The 27,379-nt window shown below is 37.9% G+C and overlaps 1 protein-coding gene across 2 annotated transcripts in view; it reads right to left on the bottom strand.

Moving 5' to 3' along the window:
• Nucleotides 1–27,013, bottom strand: part of LOC127622838 (E3 ubiquitin-protein ligase TRAIP-like) — a 39,009-nt gene extending 11,996 nt beyond the window's left edge. Inside the window, exons 1-3 of one of the 2 annotated variants that reach the window (XM_052096945.1) lie at nucleotides 26,916–27,013; nucleotides 25,728–25,901; nucleotides 8,009–8,087 (exon numbers count right to left, since the gene is read on the bottom strand). In XM_052096945.1, coding sequence (XP_051952905.1) covers nucleotides 8,009–8,087; nucleotides 25,728–25,783 — 135 coding nt within the window. In that variant the 5' untranslated portion in view covers nucleotides 25,784–25,901; nucleotides 26,916–27,013. Of the gene's footprint in view, nucleotides 1–8,008; nucleotides 8,088–25,727; nucleotides 25,902–26,850 lie in introns of both variants that reach the window. The other variant, XM_052096944.1, reaches the window with a different exon arrangement.
• Nucleotides 27,014–27,379: the final 366 nt, after the last annotated feature.

Here is a 27,379-nt window from a genome sequence, read left to right on the forward strand (position 1 = left end):
GATTAAAAAAAAATGACCAGGGGGCCACTAATCACTACCAAAAATAAGTGTTTTTACCACCATAAATGTAATAGTTATTTGCTCAGTTATACAATTATTGATGCATGGACAGACCTTTTTAGAGCTAAGCATCTCATCATTCTCATGCCTAGCAGTACATTTGATTGTTCTCCATATTGGCATGATTTATAATACTGTATTCACTGAGAGTTGAAATGTTCTCCTTTTAGATCAATTAAGAGACCAAAAATGGATGGCAATTCAATTCATGGCAATCAATTGAAATGTGTGATATTTGTAAGTAAAATAAGTTTTTAATGTAATACATTTAACATTAAAGGCCAATCTAAAATGCAGAGAGTGAAAAATGCGGCTAGGTTTAAGGATAAACTATTAACGCTTTAGGGGATGCATGATGTATAGCAGGTTGGCAGTTTAAGACTGATTTAAAAAGGCTTAAACCTCCCTTACATTTTTGACATGCAGGGATCTATTTTTGTGACCGCACTAGGCACGGAGCAATGTGCAATGAAGAGAACACTAATTCTAAGCATAATTTTCGTGCCAGCGCAAGGCGCAAGTGGGCGTGGATGGGAGTGTTTGTGCTAATTGTGGGTGTATGAGTGCAAACTGTGAGTGCATTGTATGTTAATGAAGTGGCACAAAGCGCAAATTGCTATTTTCCTAAGAAATAGGTCAGTGTGCTAAGACACCTAAGATGCACTTCTAATCTCGATGCAAAGTCTAAACTCAGTTTCTACATTTGCAGTTTGGGGATTCCACCATTAGAATAAATTAAAGAGTTATCAATAATTTTTAAAAACATGATTTGTGTGACAGTAGATCAATAATAATAATAACAATAGTTTATTTTGTATAGCACCTTTCTACAGCTCAAGACATTTCAACAGAAATTAAACAAAGCATTAAACAGGTGGCAGGTGGAAACACAAAAAGTATCTGTATTATTTCACCACTAAACAATATAGCACTGGAATGATAGCAGATAAAACGGGAGAGAGTTCACAACAAGAACATAGTAATGGTACAAAAGAATGTAAGAGACAAATTATCCATATTTCTATGATTCAACTGCATTACATACAGCCCATTTACACTTCCAGATTAATTAAAATAGGCTTCATTCATATCGACGTTGCTTGACAGAGAATTAAATATATAATAGAACACACAGTGCAATAACCTGAGAAAAACCTCAGAATTAACCCAGCCCATGAGCGCTTTGCATGCAATTAGCCAAACCACTTGCCACTAAACTTAGCACGTGGTTTTGCAAAAATATGAAAACCACTGACTTAGCACATATGACAGCATAGCGCTCTTAAAATAGGGCCAGTAATCAACACTCCAACCATTACTTCACTTCATACCAAACTCACAGTTTAGCTGTCTTTGAAGCTCAGGAAGTGTAATCAACATTTGCTTAACTCTAAAAGTAAAAAAAAAAAAAATATTCCTATAAAACCAAGATGAACACACGTCTTCACTCTTTTGACAATTTTATGGCTTAGCATGCATTGAGGAGACTTACACTGCATCAAAACAATCAACACAGAGACATTGAGTTAAACTTACTGTTCAATAATGCTGTTGTTCAATTCTGATCTAGACAAATGAACATTAATATAACAGTAGCTGCACTGTAGCTATTCCGCTTTCAATTGTTGTTTTTGTTCCCGTTTTGCTTGTGTGCATCTCTTGAGCGCAGAACTGTTTAAATGAGACCAAGTTAAATGCCAATTTTGAGTATTATTGTAGTAACATGAAGGCACATAACAATAAAAATAAATCGGGATTGGCTATTTACAGGCCTTAGACCGCAAAAACGGGTGATTCTCAGTGCTGTCGCGGCTTGCTAAACTAAAAATGAACTAAAAGTAAGCAAGAAAATTTATCGTCAATGCCGATAGATTAAAAGTTCCAAATATCGCCCAATATGGCCACAGTGATATATGGGTCTACCACTAATTTTAAGGTCACTAATAAATCATTAACTAAGTGAACTTACTGTAACTCAAGATGCTCTTTGGAACATTTTTAAATCATGCTGGAAGATTAAACAAGTTGGTACAAACTGTAGTAAAAAAGCAAAAGGGGGACATACTGTAGCAAATACTATTACAAAAACTTTTTGATTTACTTTAATTTATTAAACCTTTAATTAAAAATTCTATGTGGATATCATAATTATTTTTTACAAAATTAGCAAAGAGCAAAATAGATAAATTTTCACTTGTGGTGTCAGATTTTTGGACCTCACTGTACAAAAAATTAAGCTCCTCAAAAGGCATTTTGGCATCATGCGAACTTCAAAACCTCTTCTGTCCTGCAACCCAACCCCTAAATCCCCTCCCCATGTCAGTTGTGCACAGCAACCCTTCATCTCTGGCATGCATGCAGACAAAACCTCTCAACATCACTTCTGGACCAGTTGATCTGCCTCCACCAATCTTCCTCTGACCAAACACAAACACTCACACATACACACTCATTGGGTATCAGGCTCCACTGAACAGACAGTAATCAGACATAATTTATGGCCATGAACTAAGGAGAGGTGTGAGCCAAAAACCAAAAAGCTCAGAGAAAGGAGGGAGAGGAGACCCAGGAGGCTTGAAATTAAACATAGAGAACAGAACAGACAGGTCAGAACAGACCACAACTAACAGGTCTGTTCTGATATATTCGCAGGGAGTAGCGTAAAAAAATAATGCTATAGCAAAATTAAATAAACACTTTAAATTAAAATAAAATACAATGTACTGTCAACAATAAAAGTTTGACAAGTTTAAGAAAATTGAAGCCACATCCAGAAGTGTCCTTCTAAGCAGAGTTGATGATACTGAGCTTGGTTTCCTGAAAATGTTGTATCGGTTGTGACATTTTTGCAAAATGATAATAGTGTCCTTGGCCATACTGAGGTGAAATGTACACTGAGTGGCACTAAAAGCGAGATACATTTTTAGCAAGAGATTAAGTTAAATGCTTTATCGAGTTTTAAATCAGCAAACCTACCTCTCTTCTCTAACCCTTAAACCAAAACTTAACTGATAGTGTTATAAAAAAGTAAATGTGACATGAAAAAGCAACCGCAAGCTCATTTTGTGGTGATTCTATGACACTTACGGCTCACGAATAGACTTGATCATCATGACTCATACACGGGGCCTTTTCAACTCATGTACAACACTATCAATTGAGCTACTGCATAATTTGATCACACCCAAAGAAGCTTGTAAATGTAGTTAGATACAGTATGTAATGCAAACATTAAAATGCATCAACTTGTAAGGCATGTGTTTGCGTTCAAAGGCAAAGAGCAAATGTATGATCTTTGAGAAAATCAATATAACTTTCTCACAATTAGCAACTCTTCCTGAGGCACCACACCCCACTGAGCAAAGATTGCAAATTCACACCTCATTGTTGCCCTTCCACATCTGTCCCATTCTCTCCTCTCTCCTCCTCATCCATTCCCCTTCAGCTCAGAATCACCTCAAACTCACCTAAGATCTGTATGTAACTAAAGTCTGTATCTGATGTATACAAATAATGTAACTAGTGTAACATGTTTGGTATCATTTAAAATGTCTCAGTGCGTCTGGTATAGTGCTCTTATTCCCAGGTTTGTAAAACTTAAATGACAACAAAGTTATAAGGTCTTTGCCAATTGCTTTATAATTCTGGAAGTCTGTCCCCATCCCTGCTTGTATGTTAATGAGGTATGTCCCCAGGACTTCCAAACCTAACCACTCCCAAAATTCCCTTTGTTCATGGTTTGGGTATTTAAGGAGATGTGACACATTGTTCATGGTTCTCTGTTGTCAGACGATCCGACACAGTTTACTGTGTGTAGTTTATATCAAGTAATGGCAATTTGAATTTCTTAGGTTTCGATAAAACGTCTAAATTTGACTTCTCACTGTCTAATTGGAATTGATAAATTTATTATGTTACCTGGTCAATAAATTGTAAAGATTTGATTTTATTCTGACTGACTCTGAAATTGTTTTCCCAAACAGATTAAACGTTTCGTATGTTACCGCAAGTCTGCGTCAGATTAGTGACGACTAATATTTGGCATCAATTCAAGTGTACTTGGTTTGCAAAGACAAAAAGGGAATATCCGTTTAGAACAGAAAATGCTGCTTGAACAATCTAAATTCGGGTGTGTCTTACCTCTGTTTTAATTTGATGTTTCTCCAGATAAGTGTACGCGGGAAACCACGCATGACCAATCCAAAGCTATTACAAGAGATGTTATGTTGGTCAACTTACATCTGTAATAGTGGTCGTGACCTCTACTGAAGAAAACGTTTGCAATTCCATGGGGCTATACTGAAGTATCTTTAATTGTGTAAACATGAATGTTACAGATCTTAGGTATATAGCAATTACCTCTGTTTGATGATCCAATACTGGCCGCTTGTGATCGTGAGACACGCAGTGTAGAGAAAAACACGCGAGGACCTCAAAGCGACATAGTTTCCTAATCTGAACGGGTAAAATATAATTAAAGGAGTTAAAAGAATAATCAAACATTCGCTCACATTTATTGATGCTCAGGTATCATTAAAACCTTTTTCATTTATGAGTCTGATGAAATAATGAGGTAATACATAAGAGAAAATGTATGTCATTTAATCTTGTTGTGTTGCGTAACAAGAAAGACAGTAACACGCAGAGACCTTCACCCGTATTATTGGAGACCACCATTGGACCGATAAACGGGCTTACAACCTTAAGGCCGAAACATACTCTAAACAAATACTTAACCGCACTGTGCTCATTTGGAAGCTACACGTGCATTGCCATGGGAACGACAGTAACAGTTCCATTTGCCGAACAAAAGAACCACCCCCTGTTGCTGATTGGCTGGAGTAGTGTTTTGTGGATTGTCCGATCCACTTTGTTTTTTTGTCCCATTCACAGAACCAGAACGGTGTACAAATACTAGATTATTTTTCAGCCCAACCACAGAATGGACAGATAGCAGACTGTGAGGAGATATTTGCAGAATCTGACAAAAAGTGAATTTAGATCAGAATTAATGAGTGCACCTATAAGTATGTTCAATCAGACCGTGTATGCAAAGTAAATGTTTGTGATATATACACGATAATCTGCCCTTTGACTCGTGATTTGTGAGCATGGGAATAAAGGTTATTGTTGTTTTAGAGCCTCTTGTGTTTATTTCACAGAGAAAATGTCTGTGAAGCATACTATGCGCCACATACAAATCTGTTTGTAGCAAATGTAGGTATAGAGTCTATGAGACAAAGCAGGAGAATCTAAGTTAAAATGGATGTGCCAAGTTCTTACAAATAGGGGACTGTCAAGCAGCTCCTGGTTTTTCTGCCTTTGAATGTCCAATTCTATATCTATTTCTCTCCTTAACTCAATCTCTTTCAGTATCAGCTGATTCTCCTGTTCAGTCTGTTGCTGCTGGAGACAGGCCTCCAACTACACACACACACACATAAACACACAAACGAATACAGGTTACATAAGGGCTGAAGTCAAATAAATGTTTGTATCAGCAGCGACTCGACATCTCCCAGCAGATGGCTGTGGCTCCTTTTAGCGGATATCAGTGGCGAGATCTCTACAACAGCGTATTCCTCCTCCTTCCTGGGTTTCAGAACCAACGTAACAAGGTTAAAATTGATTGGAGGCCGGCTGTGTGCACTCACAGCCCGGAACCCGCCCTCCTCCTCCTCATCACACACCAATTGTAATCAATTTCAGCCATAAAACAAACTATAAATGCTCAGAAAACAAAGACAAACATTAACATAAAACCACACTAGCAAAGTGAGACAAAAAAGAAAAACAGTAAAAATTTTAAACTGGCAGCACAACACCTAACCAAACAGGAAGCCCATTGCAAATCCACCAAACACCTGCACACTTACAACACACTTGGCCATATTTACATGTTGAGTGAACACTTGCATAACACAATGTTTTTTTGTCATTGAACGATTACACAAAAAGCAGCTGACAGGGCAGAATGGCTCTGAGATATAATCATGGCTTTTCTACACTATGGTTAATTTAGGCATCATGTGGTGGAGATAAAAAGCAAATAAAGCTGTTTGTGCAGTCCTTCAATTACCACAAGTCATATCAAAGAATTGAATTTCTCACAAACATTGGGTTTTGAAATACTGAATTGTCAGTAGCTGAATAAAATGGTTACAGCAATTCCAAAGAACAAAGAGGGGGGTGGTGGCATGCTATGTATTTTTACTGGGGCATGACCAAGGCCACAGTATTTTTCATAGAGCACAGGGTGCAGACAGACTGCGTGTGAAAGAACACAACAGGATCTGTGTGTGTGTGTGTGTGTGTGTGTGAGCGTGTATTTATCACATTGTGGGGACCAAATGTCCCCATAAGGATAGTAAAACCCGAAATTTTTGACCTTGTGGGGACATTTTGTCGGTCCCCATGAGGAAAACAGCTTATAAATCATACTAAATTATGTTTTTTGAAAATGTAAAAATGCAGAAAGTTTTCTGTGAGGGTTAGGTTTAGGGGTAGGGTTAGGTTTAGGGGATAGAATATAAAGTTTGTACAGTATAAAAACCATTATGTCTATGGAAAGTCCCCATAAAACATGGAAACACTACATGTGTGAGTGTGTGTGTGTGTGAGAGAGAGAGAGAGAGAGAGCCGGCATCTTTTAGTATGTTTGATGGAGAGAGACTTTATGTCCGTGTGTGCTTGACAGTAACAAACCACTTTGAACTAGACTTGGTTGGATGTATGTCTGTGTTAACTGTAGGGAACAAACTTGTCTTAAATGTCATTTTTAATACTAGTGTGCTAAGGGCAAACCTCAGCCCACAAAAATACAGATGAATGAAATTCAATTAATAAAATAGAGAACTAAACTGAACTTTAGGAGAGAAAATGTCTAGGTAGGTTTTTTTACAATCATGAAACTATACACAGAAACGAAATGCTAACTTCTATATATATACACCTCTATGGTGTTCAACTTGAATATTTCCAATAAGTTTAGATATGTAGTAGGCCCAAAAAGAGATCAAGAATTAAACCAAGGGTGCATGAGGACACTTTTCAAGCAAAATATTTCACAAAAAGATGCTTGTTAAGTTTAAAATTGCATGTATAAAAATATGTTTAAATACTAAATACTGCTCTAGAGCTAATACTGTTCAGTAAAACTGAGTGGAATATGTCAATCTGCTAGGACACCTGTTTGAACTTGAGGGGAAATTACTTCATGCATCTAATTAAAATCACATTGGAACGAGTTAGGTAAAGTAATTGGGTAACACTTTGCAATAAGGTTGCATTCGTTAACATTAGTTCGTTCATAAGGTATCATAAACAACTAACAGAATATTTTTTAAAGCATTCATTAATATTCATAAATGTAATGTTAGTAAATACAAATATAATTGTTCATTGTTAGTTCATGTTAGTTACAGTAATAGTGCATTAACTTATGTTAACAAATACAACTTTACATTTAAAACAATTATAAGTATTTGTTGAAATTAACATTAACCAAGATTAATAAATTGTTGTAAATGTATTAGTTATTGTTAGTTCATGTTAACTAATTTTGTTAGTATTAATATTAACAAATTGAACCTTAAATGGTACCAGTAATTGCATTAAGGGCTAAGGCAAGGGAAGCTATTTCTTAGAAAAAGGAAAAAAATATTTGTTTGCAGAGATCCCCTGGATTAATTTGTATTTATGTATGTATTTATTTATTTATTTAATCTATTGCAGTGAAATTCATAGATTATTAAATGTGGCTTATATGTCCAAATACTTCTTGGGGTTGTTGAATATTCCCCACCAAAAGGGCTATATCTTCCTTTTGGTATATTATTGGACTGACATCGGATTAGCTTATCAATTCAAAGTCAACTCTAACCATATAAGAGAGACCAAAAAAATTATTTCATATCAACTAAAAAAGGCATTTCATTTGTAACATCACCTTTGACCTCTGCTCCTGTGCAGTCTTTAGCCTTATTCTGAAGGTATCCTCCAATCTCTCCAGTTCTCCCACATCCTCCCTGGAAAGACAGTCTACAGTGAATACACCAACAGAAACATCCTCAAACAATGCAACATAATGGATATCATGCAGTTTAAAAAGCAATAATAGACTAGAAAAGAGAATATGGTTTAATGTCACTGAGAAAATAATTAGATGAGCACCCCTTATTCTGACTCAAATTTGCAAATATATACTGTTATAAGCATTTTAAAACTGCAACACATGAGCAATATCTTTAATACAAGAGGTAAGAGAGTAGAGCGATATTAGGCCATGGGACACAAGCACACACACTCTCACTTACATAAACACATACACAAAGACTTCAAACAGCAACTGTGACACATTTACTGACACATTTACAAGCAAGAATATTTTCCTGTGTTTGCTCCAGTTGTAATGGAGATGTAATTGTTATTTTTATTAATTGTCACCTGCCATGAAATCCTATATAAAACTCCTCAGGGCTGAAAGAAACTGTATTACAAAAGAAAATGGAGAAATGGGCCCTAACAACCAAGTCAGACACGACAATGAGTAATTCACAACAACCGCTAACTATAGCTGCAGATATTCACAATAATTCCACCATTCAGTCTGCACAAGTGTTTTCATGATAAAACAGGTGAGACAGACAACTATGGGTGTGTATCTGTGGAAAAGAATCCTGTTTCCTTGTAAACCTGTGGAAAGACTACACCTCTGTTTTTCATGCATTTAATCTTTCATACATTCTAACCTCCTGCATCACAAGCACTTTTAAAAAGCATAATTTCATGTGCTCTGTAAATTTATCTTTTAAAAAGACATTAAAATATCTATAAAAAAAACAAAAGATTAGTAATGGATGTTCTGCTTTTGTAAGACCTTTCCATTGCGTTCTAACAAGACCACCACCCACTCAGAATTGTTATTTAAACATCGATAACACTGTTATTAATAATTTTAATTGAATTGATTCAATTTTAGATCAAATAAGAGATCAGCTCAATTAAAGATGATAACTGATTCTATGTCAGTTATTAAATAATTTTCCACAGCAGTGCATATACCTGTATTTTAGCTGCATATATACAAGGAGAATTATAATAAATGTAACAGGGTCCAACTTGACCAAATGGGACACTGATCAACCTAATGGTGACATCACACAAAACAACTATTTGCAACAAAACAACAAATATTTCTACAAAAGATCTAAAACCTCTATGAATTCTAAATAACAACTATTTAAATGCCCCCATATGTTCCCTTTGACCAAGGAAACATGGTTAAATAATTTAAGTGCAAGGGATTGTGGGTATTTCCCATAGCCTCAATTTTGTACTCAAAATAGTGTTATTAACTGCTAAAATCTTAAGTCTATGGATATTTTTAATAAATAATTTCAGTGAACTTATATATTTGAGTTATGAGCCCAAACCTTGACATCAACTCATACTTATTTAAGACAACTTGACATTTCATATAATGAAAACTTTAGGGTTTACACTATATTATCAGGATAATATCAATGCAAAGTTTAACATGAAGCCCCAGAACATCTCCCTTTCTTGCTTTGTGGTCACTTTTAAATTATGATTACCATTTGACTCATTAGAACATATTTATGGATCTTGTCAAGGATTAAAAAGTCTTTCAAAATCTCTTCTGTTCGCAGAGACAGAAAGTATGTATGTGAAGAACGCTGGTGATTAGACCGACAGCTTGGCAGAAATAAAAGTTTTACAGCACATTCCTCTGTGGCTCAAATATTCCTGCCATTACCTTATTGTTTAAACTGTGACAATAACACTGTAGACAGACTACTTCCATCTTGGATTGGTGAAGATTGAGACATGCAGACAAAAACAAACAAACAGCTCAAGCCCCGTTTACACCGCTAGCGACGTTGCACAAGACAGCAACATCATCCCATTCATTTTCAATGAGAGCACAGTGACATCCGGCGACACAAGCTTTCACAATCGTTGGCGACAGAGATCGCCATGGGGAGCAACAAGACAAGTTGAGAAAATGTCAACTATATGCAAATGACGAGTGACATTCGCAAGTGACTACCAATGGAAGTGAAGATGGAAGAGCTTGTATCATCCATCTCCAGGCAGGATGAGTGTGAGATACTGGAGTCGAGTCGAGTGCAGGCAAGACGGAGGAGAAGTTCAATGTTTCTGTGAGCGATTTCACTGTTCTATATAATTTGTCTGTAACCACATACATAGTGTGTGGCCTAATAAAATGATGCGTGGAAAAACGTGTCTGCATTCTGAGTGAGTTTGATTCATATATAGATATAGCATTCGTCTTGTATGATATGATGCATTAAGCACTGCTACAGGTCATATAATTTACATTTACATTTATGCATTTGGCAGACGCTTTTATCCAAAGCGACTTACAGTGCACTTATTACAGGGACAATCCCCCCCGGAGCTGGCTGTGGGATTCGAACCACCAACCTTCTGATTACCAGTTTACCAGTTATGTGCATTAGACCACTACACCACCACCACTAGATATAAAACTCTCTCCCCTGCAGAATGTGAGGGAAATTAGTTTAATTGGTTAAATTAGTAAAATTAGTTTAATTGGCAAAACTAAGATCTAAATCTTTAGATAAAAGCTAAATCTATTATTGGCAGTATCATCTGTAAACATTTCTGCATTTCAAACACTACTATGGCCAGTTGCGCAGTCCACTAACAACATTCGAGCGGTGGCAGTAGTAATGATGCCCACCAGCGACACGGATCGCAAAGTCTAGTGACATGCTGCCCGCAGTGTGATCAGAGCTTTGACAGCATCAAAATCTAAACAGACTGACTGAATCAGATCACCATATACCAAGATTCCAATGACCACATATCCTTACCTAACCTCAAGCTATGTCTGTCTTTAATACATTGATAATCAAGATATTTGGTGCTTGTTTTAGATATTTAATTCACACTTCCGCTGTAAATATGTTAGATACACTAAAAATTATCATTTAAATATACTCTAGTATGAGGTAATGGAGATTGCCGTAATTCCCCAGAGAAAAAAGGCAAGTTACAGAGAGAGCAGGGGAGGAAAAACTGATAAACATAGAGAGGAATATAGCGTGAGCGAGCAAAAAATTCCATGCATATTGTTTTGTTTTACCCAGAGAGAGAATAGAGTGTCTCTTGCTGTTCCAGGGCTTACGTGCCATGAGGCAGCATACTATTAATGTTAGATAGGTTGGGTATGGACAGACATGCAGCTCCCTGACAGAAGTAGTGCGGTGGGTCTTGGGAGAGCTGTCCTATAATAGGGATGGCTGGAGAAAGTGGCTCTCGGAGACACAAGAGTTAAATAGGCCTGATCTAAAATGCTCACACTACACTGCACTTGTGTAATCAAATCAATAGCAACACATTGAAGTGGCAGATAGAATCCAAATGCTGAGAAAATGGAAGAAGTTGTGGGGGAGGAGAGAAAACACATGACAAAAAGTTCTGAGAGAAGTTTAATCCCATAACAAGGATTTTCAATACAGCTTTGAGGTCAAGCACTGATACTAAATGTGCAATCGCTCACACCCTTAAGTAGGGCTGCAACATCTAATTGATAAAATCGATTATCGATAATGAAAATCATCGACAAGTAATTTCATTATTGATTAGTTGGATATTTGCGGGGAACACAGAGAAGCCCCTTCAATGACTTCACAAACCAGTCAAAAATGTGTTGCCTGATAACTCATTTGAAAAACTATAGAGACAAGTTGAAACGGAAAGAAAAAAAATGACCTTAATATTGCTTTAGAGTTTAATTTACAACTCTGTAATTCAATATTTCAGAAAATGTGTGTATTTCTCACAAATACTTCTGGCTCATTCCTGGGTTCTAGCAACATTTAGGCAATTTTAAAGGGGTCATGACATGGTTTTTTTTATTGTATTATTATGTTCCCTTAGGTGCAATTATAGTATTAATATATTTTTTTTTAAGAAAAACTTTTTAAATCTAGTGATTTATGACCTTTTCCCACCCTGTTTCTCATCCTCTGATTCAAACAGTCTGTTTTGGGGGCGTTTTCCATTTAAGACTTCAGTGTTAACGCCCACTGTTATGATTGGCTAACGTCAGTGCCTATGTATCAATTATTGACGCCTCCAGCCAGAACAATATGCAAGTAAACTAAGTAAAAACACTGTGATTATTCATAATGAATGAAATTGCGCTTTAAAAAGTAGTTTAAAGTTTAAAATAGATTACTTACAGTTTGCGTCGTCGTTGTTCCCAGAATAGTCGGCACGGACTTATCTTTGAGCAACAGTTTTCTGGCAAAGCCAGCATCATATTGAGATTTGTTCTCAAAACAGTCATCCTTAAAATGTACAGAACAAACGCTTAAGTTAACACTGCGTGACTGGACGTCCAAAAAATAAACTGCATCCATTTTTCCCTGACGTCTGGATCTTTCGGCAGCTTATTCAGAGGTTTTGTTTGACCACAGCCAGGAACAGCACATCTGTGTGGCATCGTAATTTTCCTGTGCACAAGTAGTCTCTGTCAGAGCTCGCTGTCCATCGACTGAACACTTGTGAGGCGCACGGCGATACTGAAATGAGCGTAGTTGTCTTTGCGCTGGAGGCGGTCATATGCAAACGCTGGTACGTCACTTCTAACCGACACGTCACTTCTAACCATGAATCCAGAACGAGCTGTATTTTGAGCTTGATTAAATAATTGATTCGTTTAGAATGGGGAGGACGTCTTAAAATATTAAACTTGCAGGACGTTTTAATGATACAAAGACCTCTTATATACCAAAAGATCAAGGCAAATTTGGTTTCTCATGTCATGACCCCTTTAAAGTGTTGGTTTTCCAAAATAAGAAGTTCTTGTGATAAATAAATATATATATTAGGGCAGTCAATCAATACAATTTTTTAATCTAATTAATTACATGATGTCCCTATTAATTAATCGCGATTAATCGCATTTAATCACATATACAAATATTTGCTGAGCAAGCCCCTCGTATAACAGTAATTCAACATATAATGATGAAATAATTATACTTAGTTATCGTTAAATATAAAAAATATATATAATGTATGTATGTATGTATGTATGTATATATATATATATATATATATATATATATATACACATACACACACACACACACACACACTCACCTAAAGGATTATTAGGAACACCTGTTCAATTTCTCATTAATGCAATTATCTAATCAACCAATCACATGGCAGTTGTTTCAATGCATTTAGGGGTGTGGTCCTGGTCAAGACAATCTCCTGAAATCCAAACTGAATGTCAGAATGGGAAAGAAAGGTGATTTAAGCAATTTTGAGCGTGGCATGGTTGTTGGTGCCAGACGGGCCGGTCTGAGTATTTCACAATCTGCTCAGTTACTGGATTTTCACGCACAACCATTTCTAGGGTTTACAAAGAATGGTGTGAAAAGAGAAAAACATCCAATATGCGGCAGTCCTGTGGGCGAAAATGCCTTGTTGATGCTAGAGGTCAGAGGAGAATGGGCCGACTGATTCAAGCTGATAGAAGAGCAACTTTGCCTGAAATAACCACTCGTTACAACCGAGGTATGCAGCAAAGCATTTGTGAAGCCACAACACGCACAACCTTGAGGCGGATGGGCTACAACAGCAGAAGACCCCACCGGGTACCACTCATCTCCACTACAAATAGGAAAGAGGCTACAATTTGCAAGAGCTCACCAAAATTGGACAGTTGAAGACTGGAAAAATGTTGCCTGGTCTGATGAGTTTCGATTTCTGTTGAGACATTCAGATGGTAGAGTCAGAATTTGGTGTAAACAGAATGAGAACATGGATCCATCATGCCTTGTTACCACTGCGCAGGCTGGTGGTGGTGGTGTAATGGTGTGGGGAATGTTTTCTTGGCACACTTTAGGCCCCTTAGTGCCAATTGGGCATCGTTTAAATGCCACGGCCTACCTGAGCATTGTTTCTGACCATGTCCATCCCTTTATGGCCACCATGTACCCATCCTCTGATGGCTACTTCCAGCAGGTTAATGCACCATGTCACAAAGCTTGAATCATTTCAAATTGGTTTCTTGAACATGACAATGAGTTCACTGTACTAAAATGGCCCCCACAGTCACCAGATCTCAACCCAATAGAGCATCTTTGGGATGTGGTGGAACGGGAGCTTCGTGCCCTGGATGTGCATCCCACAAATCTCCATCAACTGCAAGATCCTATCCTATCAATATGGGCCAACATTTCTAAAGAATGCTTTCAGCACCTTGTTGAATCAATGCCACGTAGAATTAAGGCAGTTCTGAAGGTGAAAGGGGGTCAAACACAGTATTAGTATGGTGTTCCTAATAATCCTTTAGGTGAGTGTATATAATGTATTTATATATATATTCAGATAATTAAAATGCATTACATTCTTGTGGCAGAAGAGTTAATCATTGATAAAACAATATAAAATACTGCTTTATAATACAATGTATTGTTTACTACCATATAATTGAACATAAGCCAATCATTGGCATACAGTTCACAGCAATCCATTTCACTAGTGAATTTGTCAATCAGTTTGAGATTTATTATGAGGGCTTATTTAAGGACACGTCAATTTCAACAAGCTTCAGACATGCTTGAGTAGCATCTCGGGTGTATTGAGTCATAAACATAAAATGTTTAGGTCACTGTGACAAATTAAATATAGTTTAATACTTAGAACACATCTTGAGATCCCTTAGTTTGAATTTGCGCTCTATCAAATGTTTCGAACACAAGAACGTAAAAAAACTTCTGTTTTGTGCTCTCTGGATGTTTTCTTCACTGTATAAACTGCGTGCTGCCACACAACTGAAATTTCAATTACTGCCCTCTGGAGTAAACAGGTGGTACTACAAGCTTGCATTTCTCAGGAATCTTCCATATTACAATCCGGGGGCATTGCGTAAATATTTTTAACACGTTATTTTTAATAAAATTAATCGCACTGAATTAACGTGTTAAATCGACAGCCCCAATATATATATATATATTAGTTTTTTTTGTACAGCCTCTTCTAAGATTCTGCTTTTAAAAGAGAATGAGCCACCAGTTAAAGTAGTTCACTTAAAAATTAAAATGTACTTTTACTCACCCTTTTGTTCAAAATTTTAAGCAGCTCTATTCCATAAAATAACAGTTTATAGTGAGCAGGAGCTGTCAAGCTTCAGAAAGGACAAATGCTATAAAGCACTATTAAAGGTTCCGTATAAAGACATCACAACAGTAGTGCATATGACTCATGCATTATTTTACAAGCTTTTTGGGACCATACAACAGCTTTATTTTAAATGGACTACTTTTACGGTATATTGCGAATGGGGGGTTGTCCCCCAATTAGGGACAACTTGAGATCAGTAAATAATTGTGTTTTTCTTTTTGCTAGCCAGCTGACAGTCATTTTACAGATACATCAGTGATGAAAAGAAATTAAAATTATATTCGTATTCTCTTTGATACAGCTCAAAAAATAAAGAAAAGATGGCTAAAACAGGCAAAATGCTAGCAATGTACAAACAGTGGTAGTTTTTAGAGGTTGACCGATATATGTCAGTTTTGCCATTTAGTTGGCATATTTCTGGAACTATCGATCATCTGCAAAAATCCAAACCGATAGTTTTTCCCTATTGCGTCCGGTGCTGGAGCGGCAGGGAAGGGTATTCTTTGATTCTATAGTATGAGAGTTCACTGAGTTCAGCCGAATACCACTGTTATCTGTGAATATTGCTTATCTACATACAACTGTACAGAATAAAAAATAATGTGGCTGTTATTGCCACAATGGTGGCTCAGCGGTTAAGGCTCTGGGGGTTCAAGCCCCATCACTGCCAAGACACCACTGTTGGGTCCTTGAGCAAGGCCCTTGACCCTATGTGCTCCAGGGGCGCCACATCATGGCTGACCCTGCACTCTGACCCCAGCTTAACTGGAATATGTGAAAAAAATTATTTCACCGTATATGCAGAAATGTATGTATAATGTGTGACAATAGATCAATTATTATTATACAGCTTGAGTCTGGAGTAGTGAAATCTCTATTGAAGCGTTTTAATTTTTACTTAACATTTGAGAATATGGAGAGACTAAAACTTGTATTTATTTCATGCACATTAGCTGAAAATGAAATGCTCTTTTTTTAAAAAGCCAGGAATGTTCTATACAATAATCTAACAGTGCTGAATGGTTTATGTATTTATTGCGCCCTCTTGTGGACTAAGGAAACAACATAAATTAAAAAAATCAGCTGAATTTAAATTTTTTATTTAAAATTTGAATATTAGTTAATATATATTCTTATTAAAATTTATTTCATTTAAAAAAGTACAATACATTTTCATGGTTCAGTCAGTAGTTTATTTTTGTAATAAAGTTCAGCGCTATTTTACTTTGAGTGCTATTTTTTCATTATGAGTATCAATTTTAAATACAGCTGCAATCAGCAATTGTCGGGGTTCAAGCCTTTTAAAAACTTTCAACGTATGCAAAAAAGGTATGTTTTTGTATATGTACTTTGTAAGTTGCTGATTTTGCAAACTGGTGTCAAATAGGACTGATGTCTTGTGTTTAACGATCCTGAAACAGGATAAAGTCAGACTTAAAATGTGCGGCCACTCCAGCCTTTCAATCTCAAACTCAACCTATGTTTTCATTGTCTGTGTACAGTATGTGTGTAAATAAGTATGTGTCTGTATGAGTCGGTTTGGGAATATAGTATATTTGTTTTGCATAATGTTTATTTAATAAATATTAGGAAAACACATTTGATATTATTTTTTTATTTATGCTGTATTTAAGTAAAAAATATTTTAAAATCCAATAAATGAAGGCAGATTAGTGCCATCGTAAAGCTCTATAAAAATATAAACAGATTTGTGCAAACCTTGCTGATTAAAGTGTTTTCAGGCATAGTTATTTAATTTTATTAAGTTGGATGTATATTTAGACATTATCATATTTATTTTTCTTTGTTTGTCAAAATGTTTTTAAGCATCACTTTTTGGATTATGATTACAGTCAAGCATGAACACAGAGAAATAATTTTGTTACACATATTCTAACTCAAACATTAATTTTCACCCAACCACAGCAGCAATTCCGCAAGCAGTTCTAGTCAGTTGCCAGTATGCTCACTGGAAAGCTGCCCTTCCAGCAGTCAGCATTCTACCTCATCTTTGGAGTAACAACTTCTGTTGATCCAACTCTGGTCCTGACTTGCCAAAATAGCTCACACATATACCCTACCAGAGGTACATGATGATACTTGAAGAATGATTGCTCACCTAAGTAAAACAAGCCAACTGTCAATTCTCTAGAATATTCTGACCCAAATATATCACTCTCAGCCTTTTTGAATGGAAGTCAATGGGGTTTGCTTGTTAGGGTGCTCTAAATGGTTGCTAGGGCATGGATAAGTAGTTTCTATGATGACACCTGAAGTCTGATTGCTCACCCAAGTAAAACAAGCCAATTGTCATTTCTCTAGGACGTTCTGATCCAAAGACATCACTCTCAGCCATTTTTAATGGCAATCAAGAGGCTGTTTGCTAGGGTGCTCTAAATGGTTGCTAGGGCGTGGCAAGCCAGTGACCAGAGAGATTGTTATTGGCTGATTACTAACCTGACTCAAAAGATCCAATCGCCAAGTGTCTAACAAATTCTGTTCTGAAGATACCATTCTGAGCCATTTTGAATGGAAGTCTAAGGGGTTGTTGCTAGGGTGTCATCAATGGATGCTAGGGGGTGGCTATGCCATTTCCAAGATGATACCTAAAGACTGGTTGGTGAAATCAGCCTGCACCTATGGCTCTACGACATTCTGATTGGGAGATATGATCCCACAAAATTAATTGTCTTGTCATAGTAGGAAACAATTGTTTTCATGGGCAAGAGCCTATGGGGCACTAGTATGCCTATGGGGCACTTTTGGGCTGGTTTTAAGGCAGCATTTTAAAGTTTTCAGACACAGCCATATAGAAATGCTCAACAAGAAATAGAAATTGGACAAACGGCCTAGGATGAGCTCGAAAAAGTATGTTTTTCAGAAGATCGTATCATTTTAGAAGACATTCATTTAACTGCTGGAGTTTTATGGATGATGTTTATGCTGACTGTCTGTGATTTTTGGAGCTTCAAAAGGTCTGATTGCCACCCACTTGCATTTTAAGGATCTACTGAGCTGAGATATTTTTCTATTTTTTCTTCAAATGTTTCTTCAAATGTCGTCTTACATACCTAGGAGATCATGGGGGTGAGTAAATGATAAGATAATTTTCATTTTATGGTGAACTATCCCTTTAAACAAAACAAAACAAAAAACAGTAATATATTTCATATTTGATCAAGTATTTTTGTTTACTTAAGTACGATAAGCAATTTTAGTATTGTGCTGGTTTGCCAATTGAGGTACAATGTAAATGATGGGCCCTGAAGCAAAACCAGTTGAGAACAAGTGCTCCATTTCACCCTCAGAGAGTTTCTTCCCTAAACTCAATCCATTTTCACCATCATCTCTTCCTACCTCCCTCTCCTTCTCTATGTCATTTTGCCTCATATTATTCTATTTTGATAACAGATTTCCAAATAATAATAATTCTGTCAGTCAAAGCAAGTTACTTGTTAATGGCATTAATATCTTTGCTAATTACTGACAGCTGATCCCTGGAGACAATAAACAGTCTGGCTATTGAGGCCCGTCAATAGCAGTCACATTCAGGTGGAAATTAGTATGCATCTATTGATAGGAGAATAATGACACACAAATAATTGAGCATTTGGCTGACATATGTATGTGATTTATTTTTGATTAGGTGTGATTCACGGCATAGAGCTGTCTGTTTGTGCGTATGATGCCATTTTAATGGATGTGGTATATTGTCTCACTGTTTCCATGACAAATGCCAACAAACTTGTAAACATTCGCTCACATAAAGATACAAAGTACTAAACTTGCTAGCTGGCTATATAAGGTTGTATTCAAACATGGGTTCAAAGGCAGATCATTTAGATAGTATATGTGCCTTAGCCATAGGTGCACATGCTGTAGACATGCTAAAGCTGTGGTGATAATGTTGATGGTGCAGGCATGAGTCTGGCCTGCAACTGCATACAATTTCACTTTTACACTTAGTTTGGTTGCATGGTTCCATCCAGAGTTTTATTTCTGTTAGGCTGAACAGTTACCATTGTTATTCTATACCATTTCTATATTCATTTTAATATTTGCTCTATAGTAGTTCTGTATGTCCAACCCAAAGGTATATTTTTCAACAGTAAGAAGGATCCCTTTAAAACTGCATATAAGTCAAGTGTTGTTGCACCCTATCTACCTTTCTCCCTCTCTGTTTTTGAACTAGTTTTTGTTAGCTGGTGTGAAGGAGGATGTCAAGGGTTCTGTGATTGTTGCTTTATGACCCCGAGCTGTGTGTACCCCACACCAAAGAATATAAGAAGTGCTCCCTCAGTGAAGTGTTACACTCTCTCTCCCTCTCTCTGCACAAAAACATCAACAGTGTCGTTATGATTCGATTGGATGCATGAAAGAAGGGTTTGTTCTTATTATTCAGTGGTTACACAAAAGCTGAAGCAGCAGCCGTTTGGTGGGCAGGCATACAGCGAGTGATGGGACAAAATGTCTTGTGTAAGGCAGAACAGGGGTCAGAATCTGTCCTGCATTAGTCGACTGAAAAACAAGAGCACTTACGCCAGGACAGTGATAACTGGCAAAGTGTGGTTCTTGCAGGACCCCTGTTATTTCATGTGTGTGTGTCTGTTTGAGAGAGAGAGAGAGAGAGAGAGAGAGAGAGAGAGCTCCCGTTCCAGCACATCCCAAAGATGCTCTATTGGGTTGAGATCTGGTGACTGTGGGGGCCATTTTAGTACAGTGAAATCATTGTCATGTTCAAGAAACCAATTTGAAATGATTCAAGCTTTGTGACATGGTGCATTAACCTGCTGGAAGTAGCCATCAGAGGATGGGTACATGGTGGCCATAAAGGGATGGACATGGTCAGAAACAATGCTCAGGTAGGCCGTGGCATTTAAAAGATACCCAATTAGCACTAACGGGCCTAAAGTGTGCCAAGAAAACATCCCCCACACCATTACACCACCACCACCAGCCTGCACAGTGGTAACAAGGCATGATGGATCCATGTTCTCATTCTGTTTACGCCAAATTCTGACTCTACCATCTGAATGTCTCAACAGAAATCGAGACTCATCAGACCAGGCAACATTTTTCCAGTCTTCAACTGTCCAATTTTGGTGAGCTCTTGCAAATTGTAGCCTCTTTTTTCCTATTTGTAGTGGAGATGAGTGGTACCCGTGGGGTCTTCTGCTGTTGTAGCCCATCCGCCTCAAGGTTGTGCGTGTTGTGGCTTCACAAATGCTTTGCTGCATACCTCGGTTGTAACGAGTGGTTATTTCAGGCAAAGTTGCTCTTCTATCAGCTTGAATCAGTCAGCCCATTCTCCTCTGACCTCTAGCATCAACAAGGCATTTTCGCCACAGGACTGCCGCAGTACTGGATGTTTTTCCTTTTCACACCATTCTTGTAAACCCTAGAAATGGTTGTGCGTGAAAATCCCAGTAACTGAGCAGATTGTGAAATACTCAGACCGCCCGCCTGGCACCAACAACCATGCCACGCTCAAAATTGCTTAAATCACCTTTCTTTCCCATTCTGACATTCAGTTTGGAGTTCAGGAGATTGTCTTGACCAGGACCACACCCCTAAATGCATTGAAGCAACTGCCATGTGATTGGTTGATTAGATAATTGCATTAATGAGAAATTGAACAGGTGTTCCTAATAATCCTTTAGGTGAGTGTACATATCGGGTCATTCTGTTGGGTTATTCCTAACATTAATTGGGTGGTTTCTATAATAACGCACCCAGTTGTATAAATAATTAAATAATTTCCCATTAATTTTGGGTCTGCTGTATTGCTGCTCACTTGGCTACCGACATAACAAGTGCTATAAAGCCAGCCTATTTTAAATTGTGGCATAGAAACTATTAATTGGGATGCTCCACCTCACTTTCTGTGTTTGTCCCGACACTTTTTCAAATTTCATATATTTGGCCGACGCGCGAAGAAATTGTACGACGCCTCGGCTTTAAGACTCATAATCCGGTGTTGCAGACATGGCAGTTTTTCATCAACTGAAAGAAAAGCTTATTGTCATATTTATAGTGTAACATTAAAATACTTCAAAGCGGAAGTATGAAACTTTTTATCTAGAAAGTTATATCTGCAAGGCACTAAATTATATAATACACAAATTGGACTCAACAAGATATTACTCCAAAGGATCGACAACCTTTTTGACATGGAGTGCCATTTTTTATTTTCCTAGTCAATGGCTGTGCCGATGAAGGAATAATAGTGGTGTTATCTTTATTACATCACGTGTTGTTCTGAAAGCAAATAGAAACAAATGAAACACGGAATGTAGCTGTCATCCGCGTAGTCTGACAGAAAAGCGGGTGCATTTACTCCCGTGATTAATCGAAAGAGAAGTGCTGCTGCCTCGTGATTCGAGAATGGCTTGCACGCACAGCGCCAGTCTCATCACACTTTAATAGTGTTTAGCTTCCCATTCAGCTGATGAAAACACGCTGCGTAATCATGACGAAGGATTTACATCAAGATGTAGATTGGAACGCAGGTGCGGAATTTATATAAATATAGTCTACTCCTCTCTCGCCGTTGCTGGCATGCCGATGATTACCCCTCCACTTGCCAATGCTGGCACGCGTGCCATAGGTTGCCGACCCCTGTATTACACAATAGCCAGCATCTACATGACATTGGGTGATAGCCTAATCAGAAGCCACTTTTCAGATAGTTCTGCTCCCCTGAATTCACGACAGTTATGACTTTTTCACGTCGTGACATTTATCACTTTTATTGTGACTTTTTAATGCCAAAAAGCAGCAACATTTTGATGGTGTTTTTTTGCCATTGCAGGAAGGTGCCTGACTACACCAGAGTCAGCTCCAGGCCATGTCAAAGCCACGCCAGAGTCAGATCCAGGCCATGTTACAGCCACGCCTCAGCCTACTCCATGCCACGACACAGCCATGCCTTAGCCTGCTCCATGCCACGACACAGCCACGCCTCAGCCTGCTCCATGCCATGTCACAGCCACGCCTCAGCCTGCTCCATGCCATGTCACAGCAATGCCTCAGCCTGCATTATGCCATGTCACAGACACGCCTCAGCCTGCATTATGCCATGTCACAGACATGCCTCAGCCTGCTCCATGCCATGTCACAACCACGCCCCAGACTGCTCCATGCCATGTCACAGCCGAAACACAGTCTTCTCCATGCCATGTCTCATCCAAGCTCCAGAATGCTCCATGCCATGTCACAGCCGAACCGCAGTCTGCTCCATGCCATTTCTCAGCCAAACCCCTGACTGCTCCATGTTACAGACAAGCTTCAGTCTGCTCCATGCTATGTTTCAGTCGAACCCCAGACTGCTACATGTCACAAGCAAACCTCTCCATGCCCGCCTCTGCTCACCGGTCCATGCCCGCCTCCATCCCTACGACTCCACCCCTCAAGCCTCTCATGCCCCCACGCCCTATCTCGCCACGCTCCACCCCCCAAGACACCCGCCCCCCCAGCTCCCTACAGAACACTGGACTTATGTCATGTTTATTCTGTTTTTGTTCATGTGTTGGGGCGTCGGGAGCCACCCCTTAGAGGAGGGGATATGTCATGTTTATTCTGTTGGTTCCTGTTTTTCATGTGTTCTATTTTTAAAAGTTAGTCCTGTTCATGACTTCAGGTGCCTCATTTTGAAATTTGTTCACTTCCTTGTCTAGTCATGTGATTATTCTGTTCCCGCCATGTTTAATGTGTTTTTTTCTTTTTCTTTTTTTTATTAGTCTTGTCTTGTTATTGGTTCCTGTTTCATTGTCTTGTTATATTGTTTTCAGTCTTGTATTTTCATCAGTGGTCTTGTTAACTTGTTACCCATGTCAATGTATTTTAGCCCTCATGTTTGCCATTGTCCTATGTGGAGTATTGTTAATGTAACTTTGTTGTTGTTTTGCTTAAGTCAAGTCAAGTCAAGCCAAGCCAAGCAAAGTCAAAATTTAGTCAAGTCATGTTTTGTTTGTGTCAAGTCTAGTTTAGTCATGTTCATATTTATGTTTCATGTTTCTAGTTAGGGTTTTTGTATCTCACTTTTGTTTAATAAACTGCACTTGTGTTCGTCTCTCCATCGTCATTGTCTTCATCCTTGCCAGCAACGTTACACCATTGCCTACTTATTTATTACTTATTTATTTGTGGTGGTTCTTGTAAATTGAAACATGATAGTAAGTAACTTAATGATAAAAATATTGATAACACAATTGCAACCATTTACTTAAATAATGAAAATGTTTGCAACTTTTAATTTAATGGAAATAAAGCATTTTCAAGATATTTGTAACTTGTGCATTATAATTTATTTACACAGCAATAATAATAATAATAATAATAATGTCAACAATAATAATAGTACCAATAATACTAGGATGGTTAAAGCAACATTTTGGCCCCCCCAAAAAATAAAACCCAACAAACTAGTTATTTTATAACCCAATTTATTGGGTAAAACTTGCTACCCAATGCATTGGGTTAAAATAACCCAACATTGGGTCGGTGCTATATCATATCATATATTTCTGATGGAACTGATAGGGAATGCATCTAAAACCTTCAGATAACACAGCTCATATCTTTGTCTCTGGGGTTGCATGATTATGACAAAATTGTTGATTATTAACATCAGGTGATGTTTCTTCAGCACTCATTTTCACATGTCACCATGAACAGATGTGAAACAAAGCAACATCTGCATCAGACTTGTGCATTAAAATTTGCATATTAGGATCAGTTTTCATTACTGATATTGTAGGACTATAGACTTATTTAAAGGGATAGTTCCTCCACTGCAAAAACATGTTGGAAAAACTTGGGCTGTAGTTGTCTGTTTTTTTCACAACAGCTGATTATTTTTCAATGAATTGTGTAGCTCTAGTCTCTATCCTACATGAAAAACATGCAGTACAGGTTTACCAAATTCACTCTCAAAATGCAGGTGCGAGAGCTGAACATTTTAGGGAGTCATTTCAATTATAGAATGTGGGTGTCACTCAACTGTGTTTAGCAGTCTAAAACGGGACTGACAACATTATTCTGCTGCTGTGTTATTGTAGCCAGACAGAGAAGAAAAGCCTCACTGCTGTTGGTTGCAAACGGCCAGGTAGACCTCAGGAACGGAGGCGTGTATACAAACAACATCAGACATCTAAACATACAACAGCTGGGATGTAACAAAAGCTCACTGATGGAAAGAGAAAAACACACACAAACAGAAACTCAAGACACAGTTGGGAATTGATACTGAACAATTACGCCATAATAAAGCAGAGGAAAAACATGAATTGAGTAGCAGTTACCCCACCGAACAGGTGGAAAAGAACAATAGAAGATCAAATAGAAAACAGGTTTGAGAAGTCGAGGGCAGGCGGATGAAAAGACGTTTCATGCACGTAATTGTGACACAGGTACTCAAACAAGTGCCGTAAGCAGGTCTTGATCTGGACTGAGCCAATCAGCTGAACCTTAGAAACTGGTAGGATAATGACATAACAGAGACAGACAAAGACATTTTTGGAAATACAGACTGATGGTAATCTAGACACGTTCTGACAGGTATTACAGAAAGACACTCTACAAACAAAATATTAGGCTTGATTTTGAAGAATCCATGTTTTTGTTGTTTGGTCATATACTATAATTCAAGGCACATACGGATGGAAAATTATTACAAACAAAATGTTCAAACTGAAAATTCTGATGGGATGAGCGATATTTGAAGTAATTGTAAAATGCAGATAAATGCACACCTGTGACCGCACATTCTATAATAATGCACCAAGTTGCTATGTCACGTGTCTACTGTAAACAGCCTACAATTAGACTAATTAACTATATTACTTGGTCAAATAATTGTTCATTCTGATTATAATTAATCATAAATGCAAAGGTGTAGTAATTTTCTCCCATTAAAAAGTTTTACACAAAGTAAAAATGAAAGGAAGTAGTACAATTTCTGGCAGACAACATTTGCATTAACCTATATTTATGCCAGTAGGTGTCAGTATTAGTCCAAGACGAATGCCATAATGACCAGCGTAATGTAAAATTTTCTTTTTAAAACAATTACCCTTTACTACTTTACTATCACTGTAAGGTATGGGCTTGAGTGGCTAATTGCTTTAGCTAGAACTCAATGCTTCTTTGACAGGACAAACAATAACATGCTGCAAAGCTTCTATGTAAAAGCTTCCAGTGGTTTCTTTTACTATTATAAATGAAGACAGATTAGGGAGGAAACAGGTTCATAAACAGTGACTTATATTCTACAGGTCCTGACTTGCTGACGAATTATTAAGATGAGCAGGTGGGATGGACAGACTTAAAAGAGAGGGAGAAAGCTTGACAACAGTAGCATGGCTGAATACTAATTTATTTGTGTGACAGTGTGAAAGGCAATGGAGTGTGACTGGTTTTCTGTGTGTTTGTGTGTGTCAGACCTCTCTTACTGCAAAGTGGTTCGGGCTGCTCTCAGGTCCTTCATCTCATCCTCTGCTCGTTCCATTCTCCGGGTCACCTCCTCGTCTTTCTGTTGCCATGCCAACAGCTGCTCCTGCAGTGACTCGCATCGCTGTTGACATGACAACCAACTCTCCTCCTTCTCCCTCTGGTCTTGGGACAGCCTTCAGGGGAAAGCGTAAACACACTCACGACACATGCAACCATTAACACCTATATGAAAGCTGGATATCTGCACACATCTGCACTCTGCATGCATACACAACAGCTATGTTCAAGAATCTAGCAGCCTTGTTGTGTGCTGCCTATACAGGCAACAACTTTCTAAGGTGTATTCACACAGGACACATTTTTGTGTTAAAAACAACTAGATGGAATGGATTAGGATTGAACAGATGTCACATTTATTGGTGCATTCATTTCCATACGCCCTCAGAAGATTTTTATACCACCCCCTGATTCATCTGATTGGTTCACTGATTTAAAAGTAACATTGATCTGTTGAGTTGCATGTGAAAAGTAGAACTGGTCTTAAAAATAAAAAAAAACTATACTGCTCATGGTGCAAGATCTGAGAATCATCTGGCACATGTGTACATAAACCAACAATTAAGAAACAGCCTTGAAGGCAGTATTCTTACCCAAATGTAACCTGATCAGAAACACAATTAATTCACAGCAATTCCATTATGTACACATTGTGTGGAACAGTCCATTTTAATTAGGTGAAACTATTTTTATTGACACTTTTTTTAAGAAATTATACATTTGTTTAGCATTTCAGATTATTTGCTCTACTCTGCTACACTGTATATATGCAAAGCTGCTTTTGAATTTGTCCAAAACAAGGTATCCAAGGTATTTTGCAGTTAACTTTTTAGAACAGTCTCCACAACAGGGCTGCATTAATGATGCCTAAACATTTTGTCTAGGTAGGCAACTCACTAGGTTTTCATGCTGAAAAAAAGAGCTTTAGCCAGTCTAAAGGTTTTCTGATCTTAGGTGGTTTAAGCTGGTTTAGCCGGTTACCCAACCTTTAAATCCAGCAAAACGGACCTGCTAATCAGCTTTGCCAGGCTAAGAGACCAGCTAACCACCTTAGGTAGGACTTACCACATCATGGATGGCTACATATAGTAGAAAATGAGATGAGGAAGAGGAAAACAGCGTCATCTTACACAAATACGCAAGCTCTCTCCTTCACACTTATCACAGTTACATCAGGTGTCCACAAAAACTTCCTCTATCCCCTGAACAAGGACTTCCTGGAGACACGTCACGCACACACGTGCACGCACACACGCACGCACGTGCGCACACACACACGCACTCCTCCCTCTCTCTATCTTTTCCCTCCAGGAAAAACAAGTAGGAAATTCCCAAACACAGATGATCTTATCCATTAGCCTCAATCCTCCCCTTATTGAGGAAGACATTTCAGGAAAAGGTGTTATAATGTCACACTGGTTATTATCATTTAAAGATCAGACAGTTTCCTCCATAAGGCAGCTCAGCAGAAGATATATTTAGCTCCCTCTTTGAGGAACCAGCTGTGAGAAAACAAAATGTACACCACTTGATCTAAAGAGGGTTGTATGCACTGCTAAAATAATTTTCTTAAAAGTAATTTTGTCACTTTATC

Source organism: Xyrauchen texanus, chromosome 29 (assembly GCF_025860055.1).
Source record: "Xyrauchen texanus isolate HMW12.3.18 chromosome 29, RBS_HiC_50CHRs, whole genome shotgun sequence".
Lineage (NCBI taxonomy): Eukaryota > Metazoa > Chordata > Actinopteri > Cypriniformes > Catostomidae > Xyrauchen > Xyrauchen texanus.